General features: G+C 42.4%; 1 protein-coding gene across 1 annotated transcript in view; it reads left to right on the forward strand.

Annotated features, from left to right (window-relative positions):
* Positions 1 to 520: 520 nt before the first annotated feature.
* Positions 521 to 18614, forward strand: part of CENPI (centromere protein I) — a 67736-nt gene continuing 49642 nt past the window's right edge. Inside the window, 8 exon segments of the mRNA XM_033214315.1 lie at positions 521 to 588; positions 783 to 878; positions 3705 to 3940; positions 4906 to 4986; positions 4989 to 5042; positions 9649 to 9767; positions 10066 to 10120; positions 10123 to 10172. Coding sequence (XP_033070206.1) covers positions 3718 to 3940; positions 4906 to 4986; positions 4989 to 5042; positions 9649 to 9767; positions 10066 to 10120; positions 10123 to 10172 — 582 coding nt within the window. The 5' untranslated portion in view covers positions 521 to 588; positions 783 to 878; positions 3705 to 3717.

An 18614-nucleotide genomic window follows, 5' to 3' on the forward strand; every position in this document is an offset into this window, starting at 1 on the left:
TCAATACCCATTCTCGGTAAAAGGAGGGCAGATTCAGCCTTTCTTTCCTCCCACGCCCTAGGTTCACATGGGGAAAGCGACAGGCCCTTTAACTTAAGTCTCGGCCAGGGAGAAGCCACATTTATTGTGATATTTGCGGTTTCACATTTTCCTACAAAGTCCCGACATCTTGGGTCAGCCTAGGCAAAATAATCACTATAATGATCATGTTAAATTCAAGAACCCAGACACGAATTGTCCCGCTATACGCAAAATGACGAACGTGAATATTCTTAGCTCAGTGGGAACGCCAGCCAATCAGCTGACACCAGCAGCAACGGCCCACTCGCTGCGCTCCCCACAGGCTCAGGTGGGTGGGGCAAGCCGCTCTCCGTAATTGGGTTACGTCAGCGTCGTCGCGCGCGCCACCTCCCGCCACCGAGCCACCCGCCACCTCTAGCCAATCAGGCTTCAGCTGAGTGCCTTGCTCGGCCCAGCCGCCGCCTGGGTCTGCGCGGAAGCGCATGCGTGGGGTGGAGTCAGCTTCTTTGAATTCCGGAGGCGGCATTCGGTCGTCAGAGGCCTGTGCGGGTACAAGTAGAGTGTCAGGTAAGGAGGTACTGTTAAGCACCGCGCGAAATGGGAGCGAAGAGAATTTTTTAACTTTTGAGGGTGGGACTGTCCTGCAAGGTGTGACTGCAGTCGGGTTTTCCTAACCAGTTTCCCTCCAAGGATCCTTGGGAAGCGCTGGGATGGTTCAACTGGGTGGGGTCAGAAGCTGCTCCCTTGCCCTTCTTTCCTAGGAACCTAGGAAATAACTCGGAACCTGTAACGTCCCACTGGTTTGGACATATTCCTCTCCTGATCTGGCCTCATCTGTTCCAGGGAGGTGGGATTGAGTAAGTGTCATTCCGACCATTCCTTTCGTTTTTCCTATTTGCAGCCAGAAACTCAGAAGTCATTCTTGGTTCCTCTTCCCTTTTCCCTACATCCAATTATTTTATCACGGCCTGCTCTATCTAACTCCAAAACATTGCACGAATCCAATCATTTTCCACTTCTACACCCTAGACCTAGTGCAGGCTACAGTCATCCTTCTTCTGGACTTCTGCAACAGCCTTTTATTTGGTTTCTTGCCTCTCCTTGAGCTCTAACGTTCTCGTCTCTGCACTGCAACTAACATGATCTTCAAACGCAAATCAGGTGGTATTGCTCCACTCTCTAACCTTTCCCTCTTCCCCAGTATTTTCCCGTGACACTTAAAATCTAAACTCCTTACTCTGGCCTGCAAATCCCAATATGATCTTAGTCACTGGCTACGTTCTGATTTCATCGCTCATTACCTTTTACCTCTTTCATTCCACTCCCTCTAAGACTAATGTTATTACTCTTTCTTTTCTTTCTTTCTTTTCTTCTTTCTTTCTGTCTGTCTCTGTCTCTCCCTCCCTTTCTTCCTTTCCATTCCATTCCTTTCCTTTCTTTCCTTTTTTTCTTCTTTCTTTTGACAGAGTTGGGCTAGGCGTGGTGGCTCATGCCTGTAATCCCAGCACTTTGGGAGGCCGAGGCGGGTGTGGATCACTTGAGGTCAAGAGTTTGAGGCCAGCCTGGCTAACATGGTGAAACCCAGTCTCTACTAAAATTCAACAATTAGTCGGGTGTGGTGGTGTGAGCCTGTAATTCCAGCTACTTGGGAGGCTGAGACAGGAGAATTGCTTGAACCTGGGAGGCGGAGGTTGTGGTGAGCCAAGATAGAGATCATTCCACTGCATTCCTGCCTGGGTGACAGAGTGATACTGTCTCAAAAAAAAAGAAACAATGTCTCACTATGTTGCCCTCAGCTTCCCAAAGTGCTGGGATTATAGGTGTGACCCACCTTGCCCTGCCAAGCTGCTGTTTCTTTGACACATAAAGCTCTTTTTGCTTTAAGGTCTTAAAGGTCTTAGCATGTCTTCCTCTTCTCCATGAAATACTGTTCCACCAGATCTTCTCATGGCTGGTTCCTTCTTGACATTCAAATCTCAGTTCAAAGGTCACTTCAGAGAGGTTTTCTCTGAACACTTATTACAAAGTTACAATGTAGCTTCCCATCCCCACTTCATTTCTATCACATCACTGTGTATTATATTCATTATTGCTTACTTTTCTTCCTTTTATTTTTTATTTTTTTCAGACAAAGTCTTGCTCTGTCACCCAGGCTGGAGTGCAGTGGCGCAATCACGGCTCTCTGCAGCCTCGACCTCCCGGGCTCAAGCGATTCTCCTGCCTCAGCCTCCTGAGTAGATAGGACTACAGGCACGTGCCACTACGCCTAGCTAATTTTTTTTTTTTTTTTTTTTGAGATGGAGTCTTGCTCTGTCGCCCAGCTGGAGTGCAGTGGCCGGATCTCAGCTCACTGCAAGCTCCACCTCCTGGGTTTAAGCCATTCTCCTTCCTCAGCCTCCCAAGTAGCTGGGACTACAGGCGCCCGCCACCTTGCCCGGCTAATTTTTTTTTTTTTTTTATTTTTTAGTAGAGACGGGGTTTCACCAGGTTAGCCAGGATGGTCTCGATCTCCTGACCTCGTGATCCGTCCGTCTCGGCCTCCCAAAGTGCTGGGATTACAGGCTTGAGCCACCGCGCCCGGCCGCTAATTTTTTAAATCTTTAGTAGAGACGTTGTCTCACTGTGTTGCCCAGACTGGTCTTGAACTCCTAGGCTGAAGGAATCTTCCGGCCTCGGCCTCCCGAAGTGCTGGTATTACAGCTGTGAACTACCATGCCCGGTCTTAGTTGTATACTTATTTATTGACTCTCACCTCCCCTTTCAGTGTAAGTGTCATGAGAGCAGGGACCTTGGTTGTTTTATTATTTTATCCCTGGTAACTAGACTTGTGCTTGGCAGGTAGATGACATTTAGTAATTATTTATTAAGTGAATGAATGGGAATATTTGTCTCCTGAAAATGCTTAGTCTGGCCACCAGTTTGGCTTTTGAACTATGCAGCTTTGACTTAGCACTGACAAATTTAGGAGCATAAAGATTAAAAGCAAAATCAAGGAGAAGTGGGGAAAATAGGAGTGGAGAAAGTAAGATTGAGTTATTGAGTTGGATTAGTTTTTTTGTTTGTTTTGAGCCAGGGTCTCGCTCTGTCACTCAGGCTGGAGTGCAGCAGTGCAATCTCTGCTCACTGCAACCTTCACCTCCTGGGTTCAAGCGATTCTCCTGCCTCAGCCTACCAAGTAGCTGGGATTACAGGTGTGTGCCACCATGCCCAACGAATTTTTGTATTTTTAGCAGGGACAGGGTTTCCTCATATTGGCCAGGCTGATCTCAAACTCCTGTATGCCTGACCTCAAGTCAGGCCCGCCTCAGCCTCCCAGAGTGCTGGGATTACAGGTGTGAGCCACCATGCCCGCCGAGATGGATTAGTTTGGACCCATTTATATGACATAGCCATTCTAAGAGAGAACTAACTTGTATATGTTGCCTGTACTCTTACTGTTTTTTTCCACTAGAAAGCTAGTTCAGCTGATGAACGTTCCTTGGCAGGTTGTTTCTATTTCTATTTAGGGCAAGGACTTTCTGAGAAAGTCAACCTCTAGATTTTGTTTCCTGAATTGTTGTCAACTTATTTATTGCATGCCTGTTGTATGCTAGCTATTGTATACTAAATACTGGAAACACACCCTGTCTCTGTGGATAAAAAGGACTGTTTGGCTGATTATGATAACACTTGTTTCTGTGTAGAACATATGCAGTAATGTCACCTCAAAAGAGAGTTAAGAACGTCAAGGCACAAAACAGGACTTCACAGTAGTAAAATAGTTTTCAGACCACGCTTTCAGCCTGGAAAGTAAAACAGGGTCCAAGCAACTCAAAGAACATCTCAAAACATGGACAAAACAATCCAGTGGGAGATTATGAACATGCTGATGATCAAGCTGAAGATGCTTTGCAAATGGCAGTGGGATATTTTGAGAAAGGTAAAGGTGGATTGTTTTCCTTATGAAAGTCCTATTTCTGTAAAAATATTCTAGTCTTTTTTTCTGAAGAGTTTTTAAAGGAAAGCATAATTTTACTCATTCATGCTCTTGTTTATTTAATAGACATTGAGCAATTACTACATATCAGTATGCTGGGCACTAGGGACACAACAACAAAACTTACTAGTAGAGTGGTTCCCAAACTGCCGCATATTGGGATCACTTGAGAATCTTTTTTTTCTTTTCCTTCCTCTCTACCCCTTTGGCTCTGAGAATCTTTAACAAACAAACTGACGTCAGGCATCCACTCTTAGACTTTCTGATTTTATTGGTATGGAATGCAACCTGGCATAGGATTTTTTTAAAGGCTTTGGGTGGTTCCAATGTATGGCAAAGTTTGGGAACCACTGTCCTAGTATTGAAACAGGTTGTAGTCTAAGTTCAGTGCTTTTAGTTAGTTTAGAATGGAAATGTCAGGCATAATCCAGCTTTCCTCACTGAAGGCGCTATCGCTGTTAAATATTCTTTAGTTAAAAACATCTTTGAATGGTTTTTGTGAAGACACTTCTTACATAAACTCCTTTATTTTTGGAGACAGGGTTTTGCTTTGTTGCTCAGGCTGGAGTGCAGTGGCATGATCATTGTACGTTTGACCTTTTGGGCACAAGTGAGCCTCCCATCTCAGCCTCCTGAGGAGCTGGGACCACAGGCACATGCCAGCATGCCCAGCTAGTTTTTAATTTTTTTGTAGAGATAGAGTCTTGTCATGTTGCCCAGGCTGGTCTCAAACTCCTGGCCTCAAGTGATCCTCTTGCTTTGGCCTCCCAAAATGCTGGAATTACAGATGTGGGTCACCACGCCTGGTCATTAGCTATTCCTTTAAAGAGTTCCAAATTGTTATTATTGAGGCCGAAGACTGAAATAATTTTAAAGGTCTCACTATTTAATATTGTTTCTTTTTTCAGGTCCCATTAAAACTTCACAGAATAAAGATAAAACCTTGGAAAAACACTTGAAAACTGTGGAAAATGTGGCTTGGAAGAATGGTTAGCTTCAGAAGAAATTGACATTCTATTAAATATTGCACTCAGTGGCAAATTTGGTATGTTGAGGAGATGCTTTTTTTTTTTTTCTTTTGACTCACCTAGCACCTATATTTTTTTCTTTTAAAAATATGTATATATATACATATATATACACACACACACATATATATAGATAGATAGGTATACACACACATTTTTTATAATAGAGACAGTGTCTGACTATATTGCCCAGGCTGGTCTGGAACTCCTAGACTCAAGTGATCCTCCCGCCTTGGCCTCCCAAAGTGCTTGGATTACAGGCTTGAGCCACCGCACATGGCTCGAGGGGGATGTTGTTTTGTTTTTTGTTTTTGGTTTTGAGATGGAGTCTTGCTCTGTCACCCGGGCTGGAGTGCAGTGGCACGATCTCAGCTCGCTGCTACCTCTGTCTCCTGAGTTCAAGCAATTCTCCTGCCTCAGCCTCCCGAGTACCTGGGACTACAGGCACATGCCACCACACCTGGCAAATTTTTTGTATTTTTTTTTTTCGCTGTGTTAGCCAAGATGGTCTCCATCTCCTGACCTCATGAGCCTCCTGCGTTGGCCTCCCAAAGTGCTGGGATTACAGGTGTGAGCCACCGTGCCTGGCCAAGGGCAGTTTTCGTTTTTTTTTTTTGGGAGACTGGGTCTCACTCCATCGCCCGGGCTAGAGTGCAGTGGTGCAATCTCAGCTCACTGCAACCTCCACCTCCCGAGTTCCACCTCTCTGCCTCAGCCTCCCAAGTAGCTGGGATTACAGGTGCCTGCCACCACGCCTGGCTAATGTTTTTGTATTTTTAGTAGAGACGGAGTTTCACCATCTTGGGCAGACTGATCTTGAACTCCTGACCTCGTGATCCACCTGCCTTGGCCTCCCAAAGTGCTGGGATTACAGGCGTGAGCGACTGTGCCCGGTCTCGGATGCTTTTGTCATCACTTTGCTATTAGTTTTTCCTTTTAGACTTTGTTTATTTATTTTTTTGAGATTGAGTTTTGCACTTGTTGCCCAGGCTGGAGTGCAATGGCGCGATCTTGGCTCACTGCAACCTCCACCTCTTGGGTTCAAGGAATTCTGCCTCGGCCTCCTGAGTAGCTGGGATTACAGGCATGCGTCACCATGCCCGACTAATTTGTATTTTTAGTAGAGATGAGGTTTCTCCATGTTGGTCAAGCTGGTCTCGAACTCCCAACCTCAGGTGATCCGCCCTCCTTGGCCTCCAAAGCATTGGGATTACAGGCGTGACCCACTGTGCCCGACCTTCCTTTTAGACTTGAATTAGGTTGTTCATGGAATTAGTTGCAGTTTTTTGTTTACTGTTCTCACATAAGACCAATCTGTTAAGATTATACAATGGGCTTTTTTGTGTAAACACACAAAAAGTTTCTGTGTGCATATGCTGAAAATGACCAGTTACCATATATCATTACAAATAAAATGCAAAATACATACTTTTGTCACCAAATACATGAGAACCATTTTTAGTATTTATCTAAGTATACGTAGTAATTTAAACAATGTTGCTGGAAGGCATCTTAAAAGGTCACTTAGTCTACTTCATTACCTTCATTTTCTTTCTTTCTTTATTTATTTTTTGAGATGGAATTTCGCTTTTTACCCAGGCTGGAGTGCAATGGCGTGATCTCGGCTCACTGCAACCTCTGCCTCCCGGGTTCAAGCAATTCTCCTGCCTCAGCTTCCTGAGTAGCTGGGATTACAGACATGCGCCACCACACCCAGCTAATTTTTGTATTTTTAGTAGAGATGGGGTTTCAGCACGTTGGCCAGGCTGGTCTCGAACTCCTGACCTCAGGTGATCTCTGTGACATCATTTCTATTACCAGATGGGAGAACACCATAGAGGCCTGAGATCAAGTGGAAAGATTGGACTAGTGTAGAATGGTATTACTGCCAGTCAATTCCAAGAATATCTTGTTCTAGGCCAGTCACGGTGGCTCATGCCTGTAATCCCAGCACTTTGGGAGGCCGAAGTGGGCAGATCCCTTGAGTCCAGGAGTGCGAGACCAGCCTGGGCAACATAGTGAGACCTTGTCTTTGCTAAAAATAAAAAACGTAAGCAGGTATGGTGGCACGTGCCTGTAGTCCCAGCTACCCTGGAGGCTGAGGTGGGAGGATTGCTTGAGCCCAGAATTTGAGGTTCTTGTGAGCTATGATTGCACCACTGCACTCCAGCCTGGGTGACAGAGTCAGACCCTGTCTCAAAAAAAAAAAAAAAAAAAAAATCTGTTCTATTCTGCTACTCTCCCTGCTTTTTTGGGGCGAGTGGATGATACAAATATATACATTTTAATTTTATATATATGTTTTATTTCTGGCTCACATTGTCTCATGAACAATACATTCTTAAATGTAACACCTCATGCAAAGCGTCCATCAGTAGCTTTAAATAAATCAGTCTATGAGGCCATTAAAAAAAAATCTTTGAATTTTCCTCTGATTGAAAGCTTTTTTGGAGATTTAACTCACATACCATAAAATTCATTGTTTTTTTTTTTTTTTTTTTTTTTTTTTTTTTTTTTTTTTTTGAGACGGAGTTTCACTTTTATTGCCCAGGCTGGAGTGCAATGATGTGATCTCGGCTCACTGCAACCTCTGCCTCCCAGTTTCAAGCGATTCTCCTGCCTCAGCCTCCTGAGTAGCTGAGATTACAGGTGCTCACCACCACGCCCAGCTAATTTTTGTATTTTTAGTAGAGATGGGATTTCACCATGTTGCCCAGGCTGGTCTTGAATTCCTGACCTCAGATGATCTGCCTGCTTTGGCCTTCCAAAGTGCTGGGATTACAATTGTGAGCCACCGTGCCCTCATAATATTCAGTATTTTTTTTTTTTTTACTTTTTTATTTTTGAGATGGAGTTTCACTCTGGTAGCCCAGGATGCAGTGCAATGGCGTGATCTCAGCTCACTGCAACCTCCACCTCCCAGGTTCAAGTGATTCTCCTGCCTCAGCCTCCTGAGTGGCTGGGATTACGGCACCTACCATGACACTCAGCTAATTTTTTTTTTTTTTTCAAGATGGAGTTTCACTGTTGTCGCCCAGGCTGAATTACAGGTGTGAGTCACCACGCCTGGCCTAATTTTGTATTTTTTTAATTAGAGATGGGGTTTCATCACCTTGGCCAGGCTGGTCTTGAACTGCTGATCTCAGGTGATCTGCTTGCCTCGGCCTCCCAAAGTGCTGGAATTATAGGCGTGAGCTACCGCTCCTGGCAAAATTCACTGTTTTAAAAATTCAGCATTTTTGTTTTTGGAGACAGAGTCTTACTCTGTCACCCAGGCTGGAGTCTAGTGGTGTGATCTCAGCTCACTGCAACCTCCACCTTCCAGGCTCAAGTGATCCTCCTACCTCAGATTACCAAGTAGCTGGGACTATAGGCATGTGCTACCACATCTGGCTAATTTTTGTATTTTTTGTAGAGATTGGGGTCTCACTATATTGCCTAGGCTAATCTCAAACTCCTAGGCTCAAGCAGTCCTCCGGCCTCAGCCTCCCAGGAGGCGCCACCATGCCCAGCTAATTTTTTTTTTTTTACATAGAGATGGGGTCCTGCTATGTTGTCTAGGCTGATCTCAAACTCCTGGGCTCAAGCAGTCCATCCGTCTCAGCCTCCCAAAGTGCTTAGATTATAGGTATGTGTCACCACGTTCGGCTCCAAATTCAGCGTTTTTTAAAGCATAGTCAGAGTTGTGTAATCATCACCACTATCTAATTCTTGAACATTTTCATCACCCCAAGAAGAAACCCTGTACTCATTTATATTTTTTAAATAGAAATATTTGAGCCAAATAATTTGCCTTATAGTTTTTTATTTTTGTTTTTTTTTAAGAGAGGGTCTCACTTTGTCACCCAGGCTGGAGTGCAGTGACACGATCATAGCTCACTGCAGCCTCGACCTCCCTGGGCTCGGGTGTTTCCCCCACATCAGCCTCCCAAGTTGCTGGGACTAAAGGCTTCCCCCACCACCCCTGGCTAATTTTTGTATTTTTAGTAGATACGGGGTTTTGTCATGTTGCCCAGGCTAGTCTTGACCTCCTGGGCTCAAGTGATCTGCCTGCCTCGGCCTCCCAAAGTGTTAGGATTATAGGCATGAGCCACTGTGCCTAACCATTGCCTTATAGTTTACATCAGTAGTTAAAGGTACATTTTTGTTTTGAACAATTTATTAATAATGATAAGAGATACTGAATTTTACATACTGTTGGTTTTTATTGCCTTCAATATAATGTGAGGTTTTTTTTTCTTTTTTTTCGTGATGGAGTTTTGGTCTTGTTGCCCAGGCTGGAGTGCAATGGCGCGATCTCGGCTCACCACAACCTCCGCCTCCTGGGTTCAAGCGATTCTCCTGCCTTAGCTTCCCGAGTAGCTGGGCTTACAGGCATGCTCCATCACGCCTGGCTAATTTTTGTATTTTTAGTAGAGATGGGGTTTCTCCATGTTGGTCAGGCTGGTCTCGAACTCCCAACCTCAGGTGATCCACCCACCATGACCTCCCAAAGTGCTGGGATTACAGGCATGAGCCATCACGCCCAGCCTAATGTGAGATTTTTAGATCCAAGAGTGAATAATAGTAAAAGAACAATCGAGACATTAAAATGTAGTTTAATTTAGCTTGTCTCCTTTCCAGGAAATGCTGTAAACACACGGATATTGAAGTGCATGATCCCAACAACAGTAATATCACAAGATTCTGTGGTTAAGGCAGTCTCCTGGCTTTGTGTTGACAAGTGTTCTGGTAGCACCAAGGTAATCTTTTTAAACACTTTGATTATAAGTCCTTCAGAACCACTTAAGGGCTGACAAGGAAGAGCCACTTATCAAGTAATGGCATTGGCCTTTTGTGCAAAGCCTGTAGTTTTGTAACAATATATCTTGATGCAAGGGCTATGTTCAAACAGAAATTTTTACTGAGAAATAAAATTATTATTCTACTTTGTGCCTGAAGCCTCTAAAATAGCCCTGGCGACGGGGGACGGGGGGCAGAATTAAACTCTTCTGTACCAGTTATATTTCTTTAAAGATAAGTATTTTGTCTCTTCAATAGGTGCTTTTTTATCGTTGGCTGGTTGCAATGTTTGACTTCATTGATCGTAAGGAGCAATTAACTTGCTCTATGGCTTCTTTTTTGCTTCATTGCAAGATGATGCACTGGTAAGTAAAAATTGGACAGCATTAGGCATCAATCAAATAGTACATGAGTGTATATTGATGCACCATATATCCTTCAGCATGCTATACAATGTGTTTTTCCTTATTTTAAAAATATATCAAACATACAGAAATGTACCAAGATAACATAGACGTATCAAATATACAGAAAAGGGCAAATGATAGCATTCTATTTTGCTCCTGTCTCTCAGATTAACAAATAGAAAGTTTTTATCATATTTACTTTATATCTTATTTTAAGGAAATAAAAATGTTACAGATAAAGTTGATTTCACATTGGAGTCTTGTTTGCTGATCTAGAGCACTCATTGCCATCTTTTCCCTTTTAAACCACTTCAACAGGGTCCTTTGAGTCATTTATTCTACATTTTCTTGATTAACACTGCAAAAGCCTCATCAGAATTAATGAGAAGGAGAGGATTACTTTTCATGAGTGCCAATGGAGTGATTTTTATTAAATAGCATAATTATTTCCCTTAAAAACATTAATAACTTTAAGAAATCAATCTACTGTCCACCTGGAAGACTTTCAAGGACCATCAGTAGTTCACAGACCGTGTGAATCACTCGTCTAACTGTATTTCTCTTGCCTTTGGGAAGGGAATTCATTTATTGATTTTATTTTTTAAAATGATGTTTCCAGTGTGTTCATTGCATTGTTCTACGCACTGTAGAAGATTCAAAGTTTAGCATAGGGTTTCTATACTCCAGGAACTTGAAATCTAGTTGGAGAATTAAGGAAATCACATAAATTATCAAAAACAGCATATGATAGTTTGAGGATAATAATTGCTATAATATTTCCAGGAAAGAAGAAAGCACTGTAAATCAAAATGATTAGTTAAAAGCACCATAAAGTATGTGGGTGTTGAGCTGGGCCTCACAGTTTGAATAGGATTTGGGATTTGGTGACAGAAAATGATATTTGATATGATGGGAATATTTCAAGCAAAGTTGTGAGGTGTGTAAATTGTGTTTTATGAGACCTTAAATAGACCAGCCTGACTTAATTGGCGATGGTGTTAGGTGGTAAGTCTGAAAAAGTTGGGTGAGGACAGATTGTAGAGGTCTTCCGATGTGATGCTAAGGAATTTGAACTTTATTCAGTGGGTAAATCACTGAAAATTTTTGGCTGGAATATGTTGAAAGCAGCTCTGTAGGAAGCTATATCTAGTAGTGCCCAACAATGTGAATTAAGAGAGAGGCCGAAGGCAGGAATACTAGTTAAGAAGCTGACATGATAATCTAGATATAACATGATGTCCTAGACAAGAAATACTCAAATATGGTCTGTGGACCCCCTGGGCTTCCTAAGACCCTTTCAGGAAGTCCAAGAGGTCAAAATTATTTTCATAATAATACCAAGGTATTATTTGCCATTTTCACTTTGTTGACCTTAGCGCTGATGGTGCTAAAGCAATTGTGGGTAAAACTACTGGCCATTTAACATGAATCAAGGCAGTGGCACCAAACTGTACTAGCATATTCTTCATTATGTTCTTCATTGTGGTAAAAAAACAAAAATGCTAATTTCACTTAAGAATGTCAAGTGAAGCATAAAAATTAACTCAATAGTTTTATTAAATCTCTACGTCTTTAATATTCTGTGTGATGAAATGGCAAGTACAAACAAAGTCCTCCTGCATACTAAAGTACAATGGTTATTCTGAGGAAAAGCATTTGTGTGATTGAGTTGTGAGCCAAACTAGCTCCTTTTTTATTTGAAAGAATGACTGATGGCCGGGCGCAGTGGTTCACACCTGTAATCCCAGCACTTTGGGAGGCCGAGGCAGGCGGATCACAAGGTCAAGAGATTGAGACCATCCTGGCCAACATGGTGAAACCCCGTCTCTACTAAAAATAGGAAAATTAGCTAGGCATGTTGATGCGCACCTGTAGTCCCAGCTACTTGGGAGGCTGAAGCAGGAGAATTGCTTGAACCCAGGAGGCAGAGGTTGCAGTGAGACAAGATCACGCCACTGCACTCCAGCCTGGCGACAGAGTGAGACTCTGTCTCAAAAACAAGAGTGACTGACATACAAACCATAGTTATACAGACTTGGGTACTTGGAAGATGTTTTCTTGAAAATGAACAAAACAAGCCTGTTATTCAAAGAAAACAACTGGCCGTATCTGTTGCCAGTGATAACATTTGAGCATTCAAGTGAAAAATTAAAGTTTAGAAAATTTGTATCTGCCACTATGAACCTGACAGCTTTCAGATACCTGAAAGACTTTTCTAATAATTGGTGATGGTATTAATGTTGTGATTTTTAGTTACCATATAATGAAATGTGTCAGCATTTGGAAGCTCAGTATAACTCAGTGAGCCAATATTTTCCCGATGAACAAATATGATATTCTAAATTCATAAATGGGTAAAAGAACCCTTTAAAATACAAGATGCATCAATGAATTTTAATGGAACAGAGTACAGAGCTTTCATTGAGAGTGTTTCAGATTCCACATTACAGCTACCCCTTAAGAAACTACCACTTGTCAAGTTTTGGTGTAGTAGCAAAGACTAATATCCGTAATTTTCTGAAAAGCCTTTTAAACTATTCCTACCTTTTCCAACTATATATCTGTGTGAGGCTGGATTTTCTTCATGCAATTCAATCAAAACATAACAGAATTAATATAGAAGCACAGATTCCAACTGTATTCTCTTAAGCCAGAGACATTAAAAAGATTTGTAGAAATGGGCTGGGCGTGGTGGCTCATGCCTGTAATTCCAGCACTTTGAGGAGGCCGAGGTGGGCAGATCACTTGAGCTCAGGAGTTCGAGACCAACTTGGACAACATGGTGAAACCCCATCTCTACAAAATGTACAAAAATTAGCTAGGTGTGGTGGTATGTGCCTATAGTCCCAGCTACTTAGGAGGCTGAGGCAGGAGGATCGCTTGAGTCCAGGAGGCAGAGGTTGCAGTGAGTTGAGATCATGCCATTGCATTTCAGCCTAGTGAGACCTCGTCTTTACTGGGGGAAAAAAAAAAAGCTGGGTGTGGTGGCATGCAATTGTAGTCCCAACTACTTGGGAGGCTGGGGGTGGGGCGGGGCGCGGAAATCATATGATCGTTTGAGCCTGGGAGTTGGAGGCAGCAGTGAGCTGTGATGGTGCCATTGTATTCCAGCATGGGTGACAGAGCAAGAACCTGTCTCAAAAAAAATATTCTCAGTATTATTTCTAACCTGGTGAGTGTTGACAGACATTACCCAGAAAAAAAGCAATTTTGGGGTCCTCTAATTTTTTTTTTTTTTTTGAGACAGAATTTTGCTCGTGTGGCCCAGGCTAGAGTGCAATGGCGTGATCTCAACTCATAGCAACCTCCACCTCCTGGGTTCAAGAGATTCTCCTGCCTCAGCCTCCCAAGTAGCTGAGATTACAGGCACCTGTCAGCACGCCTGGCTAATTTGTTTGTACTTTTAGTAAAGATGGGGTTTCACCATGTTGGCCAGGCTGGTCTTTAACTCCTGACCTCAGGTGATCCACTGGCCTCGGGCTCTCAAAGTGCTGGGATTACAGGTGTGAGCTACCACGCCAGCCAAGGGGTCCTCTAATTTTTTTTTTTTGAGGCGGAGTCTCACTCTGTTGCCGTGCCCGGCTGAGAATTAGTTTATTTACCTTGGTGTAGTGATTATAGTAGAAGTAAATTCAGATATCTTATTTTGAGATATTCTAAATGAGCTTTTTTTTTTTTTTTTGACCCTAGTTTTTTTCCTATTCTTGTTTGGAAGTCATCTAAGTGTTTTTGTACCTACTTAACATGCATACTTTAAGTCTAAAGGTGACTGGCATCTGTACCTTTATCTTACAGCATACAAAAACCTTAGGATGCTTTAACTCTCTTTTTCTTGTTCTTTTTTTTCTCTTCCTGTCATATGGTGCTGAAGAATGCTTTAGCTCTCATCATACTGCTCCTGGCTTATATGCTGTTGTTGTCTGGTTTTAGTTTTACCTTGTTTTTCTCCATCCCTTTACACACACACACACATACGCGCACACACACACACACACACACACACAGAATAGGTGTTTTTTTTTTCCTTTTGAGACAGCCTGTTGCCCAGGCTGGAGTGCAATGGTGCGATTTTTTGTATTTTTAATAGAGACAGGGTTTCTCCATATTGGTCAGGCTGGTCTCAAACTCAAGGTGATCCGCCTGCCTCGGCCTCCCAAAGTGTTGGGATTACAGGCATGAGCCACTGCGCCTGACCGATATTGTTTTTACAGTTGATAATTGTTTAGATTTGCCCACATATCTCCCAGTATCTTTGCTCATCATTTGTTTTTGCATCTTACACCTTCAAGATGAGATTATTTTCCTTGGCTAAAGGTGTATTTTTTATTCTTTCATTGAAAATCTTTTGATGGCAAACTCTTTGTCTGAAAATGTCTCTACTTTGCCCTTGTTCTTGAAAACTGGTATTGGTGTATGTAGAATTCTGTAATGACAGTTACATTTTTCGGGATACTGACAATATCATTCCACTAGCTCCTTGCTTCCATCATGTTATTGAATCATCTAATTGTAATCCTTTTTTTCTTTTCTCTCTAGCTACTTTTAAAAAGCAGCTTTAGGCCAGGCGTGGTAGCTCACACCTGTAATCCCAGCACTTTGGAGGCTGAGGGGGCGGATCACCTGAGGTCAGGAGTTTGAGAACACCCTGGCCAACATGGTGAAACCCCGTCTCTACGAAAAATACAAAAATTAGCCAGGCATGGTGGCAGGCACCTCTAATCTCAGCTACTTGGGAGGCTGAGGCAGGAGAATCATGTGAACCGGGGAGGCGGAGATTGCAGTGAGCCGAGATTGCACCACTGCACCCTCCAGCCTGGGTGACGAGCAAGACTCTGTCTCAAAAAAAAAGACAAACACAGCTTTATTGAGATTTAATTCACATACTCCACAATTCACCCATTTAAAGTATTCAATTTACTGATTTTAAGTATAGTCACAGGTATGTACAACCATTTCAGCATAGTCAATTTTAGAACATTTTCATCATTTCAAAAAGAAAAAAAAGAAACCCCATACCCTTTGCTATCACTCCCATCTCTCTATTAACCCCCTAGCTCTAAGCAACCCCTAATCTAATTTTCTGTCTTTATAAGTTTGCCTATTTTGGACATTTTATATAAATGAACTAATGTAATAATGTGGTCTTTTATGACTTGCCTCTTAGCAAAATGTTTTCAAGTTTCATCTGTGTTATAGCATGTATTAGTACTTTTTTTTTTTCCCCTCCCGAGATGGAGGGGAAATGGAGAGATGGAGTTTCACTCTTGTTGCCCAGGCTGGAGTGCAGTGGCGCCATCTTGGCTCAATGCAACCTCCGTCTCCCAGGTTCAAGCTATTCTCCTGCCTCAGCCTCCTGAGTAGCTGGGATTACAGACATGTGCCACCACGCCTGGCTAATTTTTAGTATTTTTAGTAGAGATGAGGTTTCTCCATGTTGGTCAGGCTGGTCTTGAACTCCCGACCTCAGGTGATTTGCCTGCCTTGGCCTCCCAAAGTGCTGGGGTTACAGGCATGAGCCACCGTGCCTGGTGTATTAGTACTTAAATTTTTTTTTTTTAATTTATTTTTTGAGACAGAGTTTCACTCTTGTTGCCCAGGCTGGAGTGCAATGGTGTGATCTCAGCTCACTGCAACCTCGGCCTCCCAGGTTCAAGTGATTCTCCTGCCTCAGCCTCCCGAGTAGCTGGGATTATAGGCATGCGCCACCACGCCTGGCTAATTTTTGTATTTTTAGTAGAGACGGGGTTTCACCATGTCGGCCAGGCTGGTCTCAAATCCCTGACCTCAGGTGATCTGCCCTCCTTGGCCTCCCAAGGTGTTAGTATTATAGGCTTGAGCCACTGAGCCTGGCCATTTATTTTTTTTCATTATTTCTATTTTATTTTATTTTATTTTTATTTATTTATTTTTTTGAGACGGAGTCTTGCTCTGTCACCCAGGCTGGAGTGCAGTGGCGCGATCTCAGCTCACTGCAAGCTCCGCCTCCCGGGTTTACGCCATTCTCCTGCCTCACCCTCCCAAGTAGCTGGGACTATAGGCGCCCGCCACCTCGCCCGGCTAGTTTTTTTGTATTTTTTAGTAGAGACGGGGTTTCACCGTGTTAGCCAGGATGGTCTCGATCTCCTGACCTTGTGATCCGCCCATCTCGGCCTCCCAAAGTGCTGGGATTACAGGCTTGAGCCACCGCACCCGGCCTTTTTTTTTTTTTTTTAATTTGGAATGGGGTCTCACTCTTGTGCAGGCTGGAGTGCAGTGGCACTGTCATGGCTCTCTGCAACCTCGATTGATCAGCCTGGTGACGAGCGAGACTCTGTCTCAAAAAAAAAAAAAAAACAAAACACCAAAGACAAACATAGCTTTATTGAGATTTATTTCGCATACCATACAATGAGTCATCCACTTCATCATGCAAAGTAGCTGGGACCACAGGCATGCACTACCATGCCCAACTAATTTTTAAAGTTTTTCTAGAGACAGAGTCTCACTATGTTGCCCAGGCTGGCCTTGAACTTCTGGCCTTAAGCAATCCTCCTGCCTTGGCCTCCCAAAGTGCTGGGATTATAGATGTGAGGCACTGTGCCTGACCCTCACCATTTTAAAACTTTTTTGGTGTATATATCAGTGACATGTATTACATTCACAGTGTCGTGCAAGCATCACCACTATCTATTTCCAAAACTTTTTCATTACCCTAAACTGAAATTTTCTAACCATTACACAGTAATTCCCTATTCCCTCTTTCCCCTGCTCCTAGTAGCCTCTAATCTACTATCTGTCTCTATGAATTTGCCTGTTCTAGGCACCTCATATAAGTAGAATCATACAGTATTTATCCTTTTGTGTCTGACTTCTTTCACTTATCATAATGTCTTCAAGGTTCATCCATTTATACCATGTATCAGAACTTCATTCCTTTTTATGGGTGAATAATATTCTACTTCATATATATGCAGTCAGCCCTCTGTGTCTGAGGGTTCTGCATCCATAGATTCATCCAATTATTGATTGAAAATATTAAAAGATACAGATAACAATAAAAAATAATAAAAATAAAAAATAATATTTTTTAGTGTAATAGTATTTTTTAGTGTAATAGTGTAATAACTATTTACATAGCATTTACATTATATTAAGTATTATAACTAATCCAGAGATGATTTAAAGCACGCTTGTCCAACCCACAACCCAGGATTGCTCTGAATGAGGCCCAACGCAAATTCGTAAGCTTTCTTAAAACATTATGAGATTTTTGGGGGGATTTTTTTTTAAGCTCATCAGCTATCATTAGTGTTAGTGTATTTTATGTGTGGCTCAAGACAGTTCTTCTTTCAATGTGGCCCGGAAAACAAGACTGGGCACCCCCTGATTAAAGTATACAGGAGGATGTACATAGGTTATATGCAAGTACTACACAATTTTATATAATGAACTTGAGAATCTGTAGAGTTTGATATGATGGCGGAGAGGGGAAGTCCTGGAACCAATCCCCTGCTGATAACAAGGGATGACTATATCTCATTTTGTTTATCCATTCATCTGTTGTTGGACATTTGAGTTGTTTCCACCTTTTGGCTATTGTGAATGATGCTGTGTTGAATATTGGTATATAAATATCTGTTCAGGTTCCTGCTTTTTCAGTTCCTTTGAGTATATACCCAGGAAAAAAATTACTGTATCATATGGCAATTCTATGTTTAGCTTTTTGAGGAATCGCCAAACTCTTTTCCACAGTGGCTGTACCATTTTTCATTCCCTCCAGCAATCTATAACAGGGTTCAAATTTCATCACATCCTCACCAATACTGGCTATTTTATCTGACTTGATTATAGCTATGCTAATAGGTGTAAAGTAGTCTTTCATTGTGGTTTTGATTTGCATTTCCCTGATAACTAATGATATTGAGCATCTTTTCATGTGCTTATTGGCCATTTGTATACCCTCCCTGGAGAAATGTCTGTTAGGATCCTTTGCCCACTTTTAAATTGGGTTGTTCATTATCCTATAGGGTTATAAGAGTTCTTTCTGTATTCTAGATACAAGTCCTGGATACAAGATACATGATTTACCTGGGAGTTACAACTAAGCTAGAGCCACTTTAAGTTATTCTCTTTAGGTTTTCCAGGCCATCCCATTTGTGTAAATTCAAACTGCAGATATATATATATATATATAATTTTTTTTTTTTTTTTGAGACAGAGTTTTGCTCTTGTTGCCCAGGCTGGAGTGCGATGGCGTGATCTTGGCTCACCGCAACCTCTGCTTCCCAGGTTTAAGCGATTCTCCTGCCTCAGCCTCCCGAGTAGCTAGGATTACAGGCATGCACCCCCAAGCCCAGCTAATTTTGTATTTTTAGTAGAGACGGGGTTTATCCATGTTGGTCAGGCTGGTCTCGACCTCTT

This window comes from Trachypithecus francoisi, unplaced genomic scaffold, assembly GCF_009764315.1.
Source record: "Trachypithecus francoisi isolate TF-2019V2 unplaced genomic scaffold, Tfra_2.0 Contig00054, whole genome shotgun sequence".
NCBI lineage: Eukaryota > Metazoa > Chordata > Mammalia > Primates > Cercopithecidae > Trachypithecus > Trachypithecus francoisi.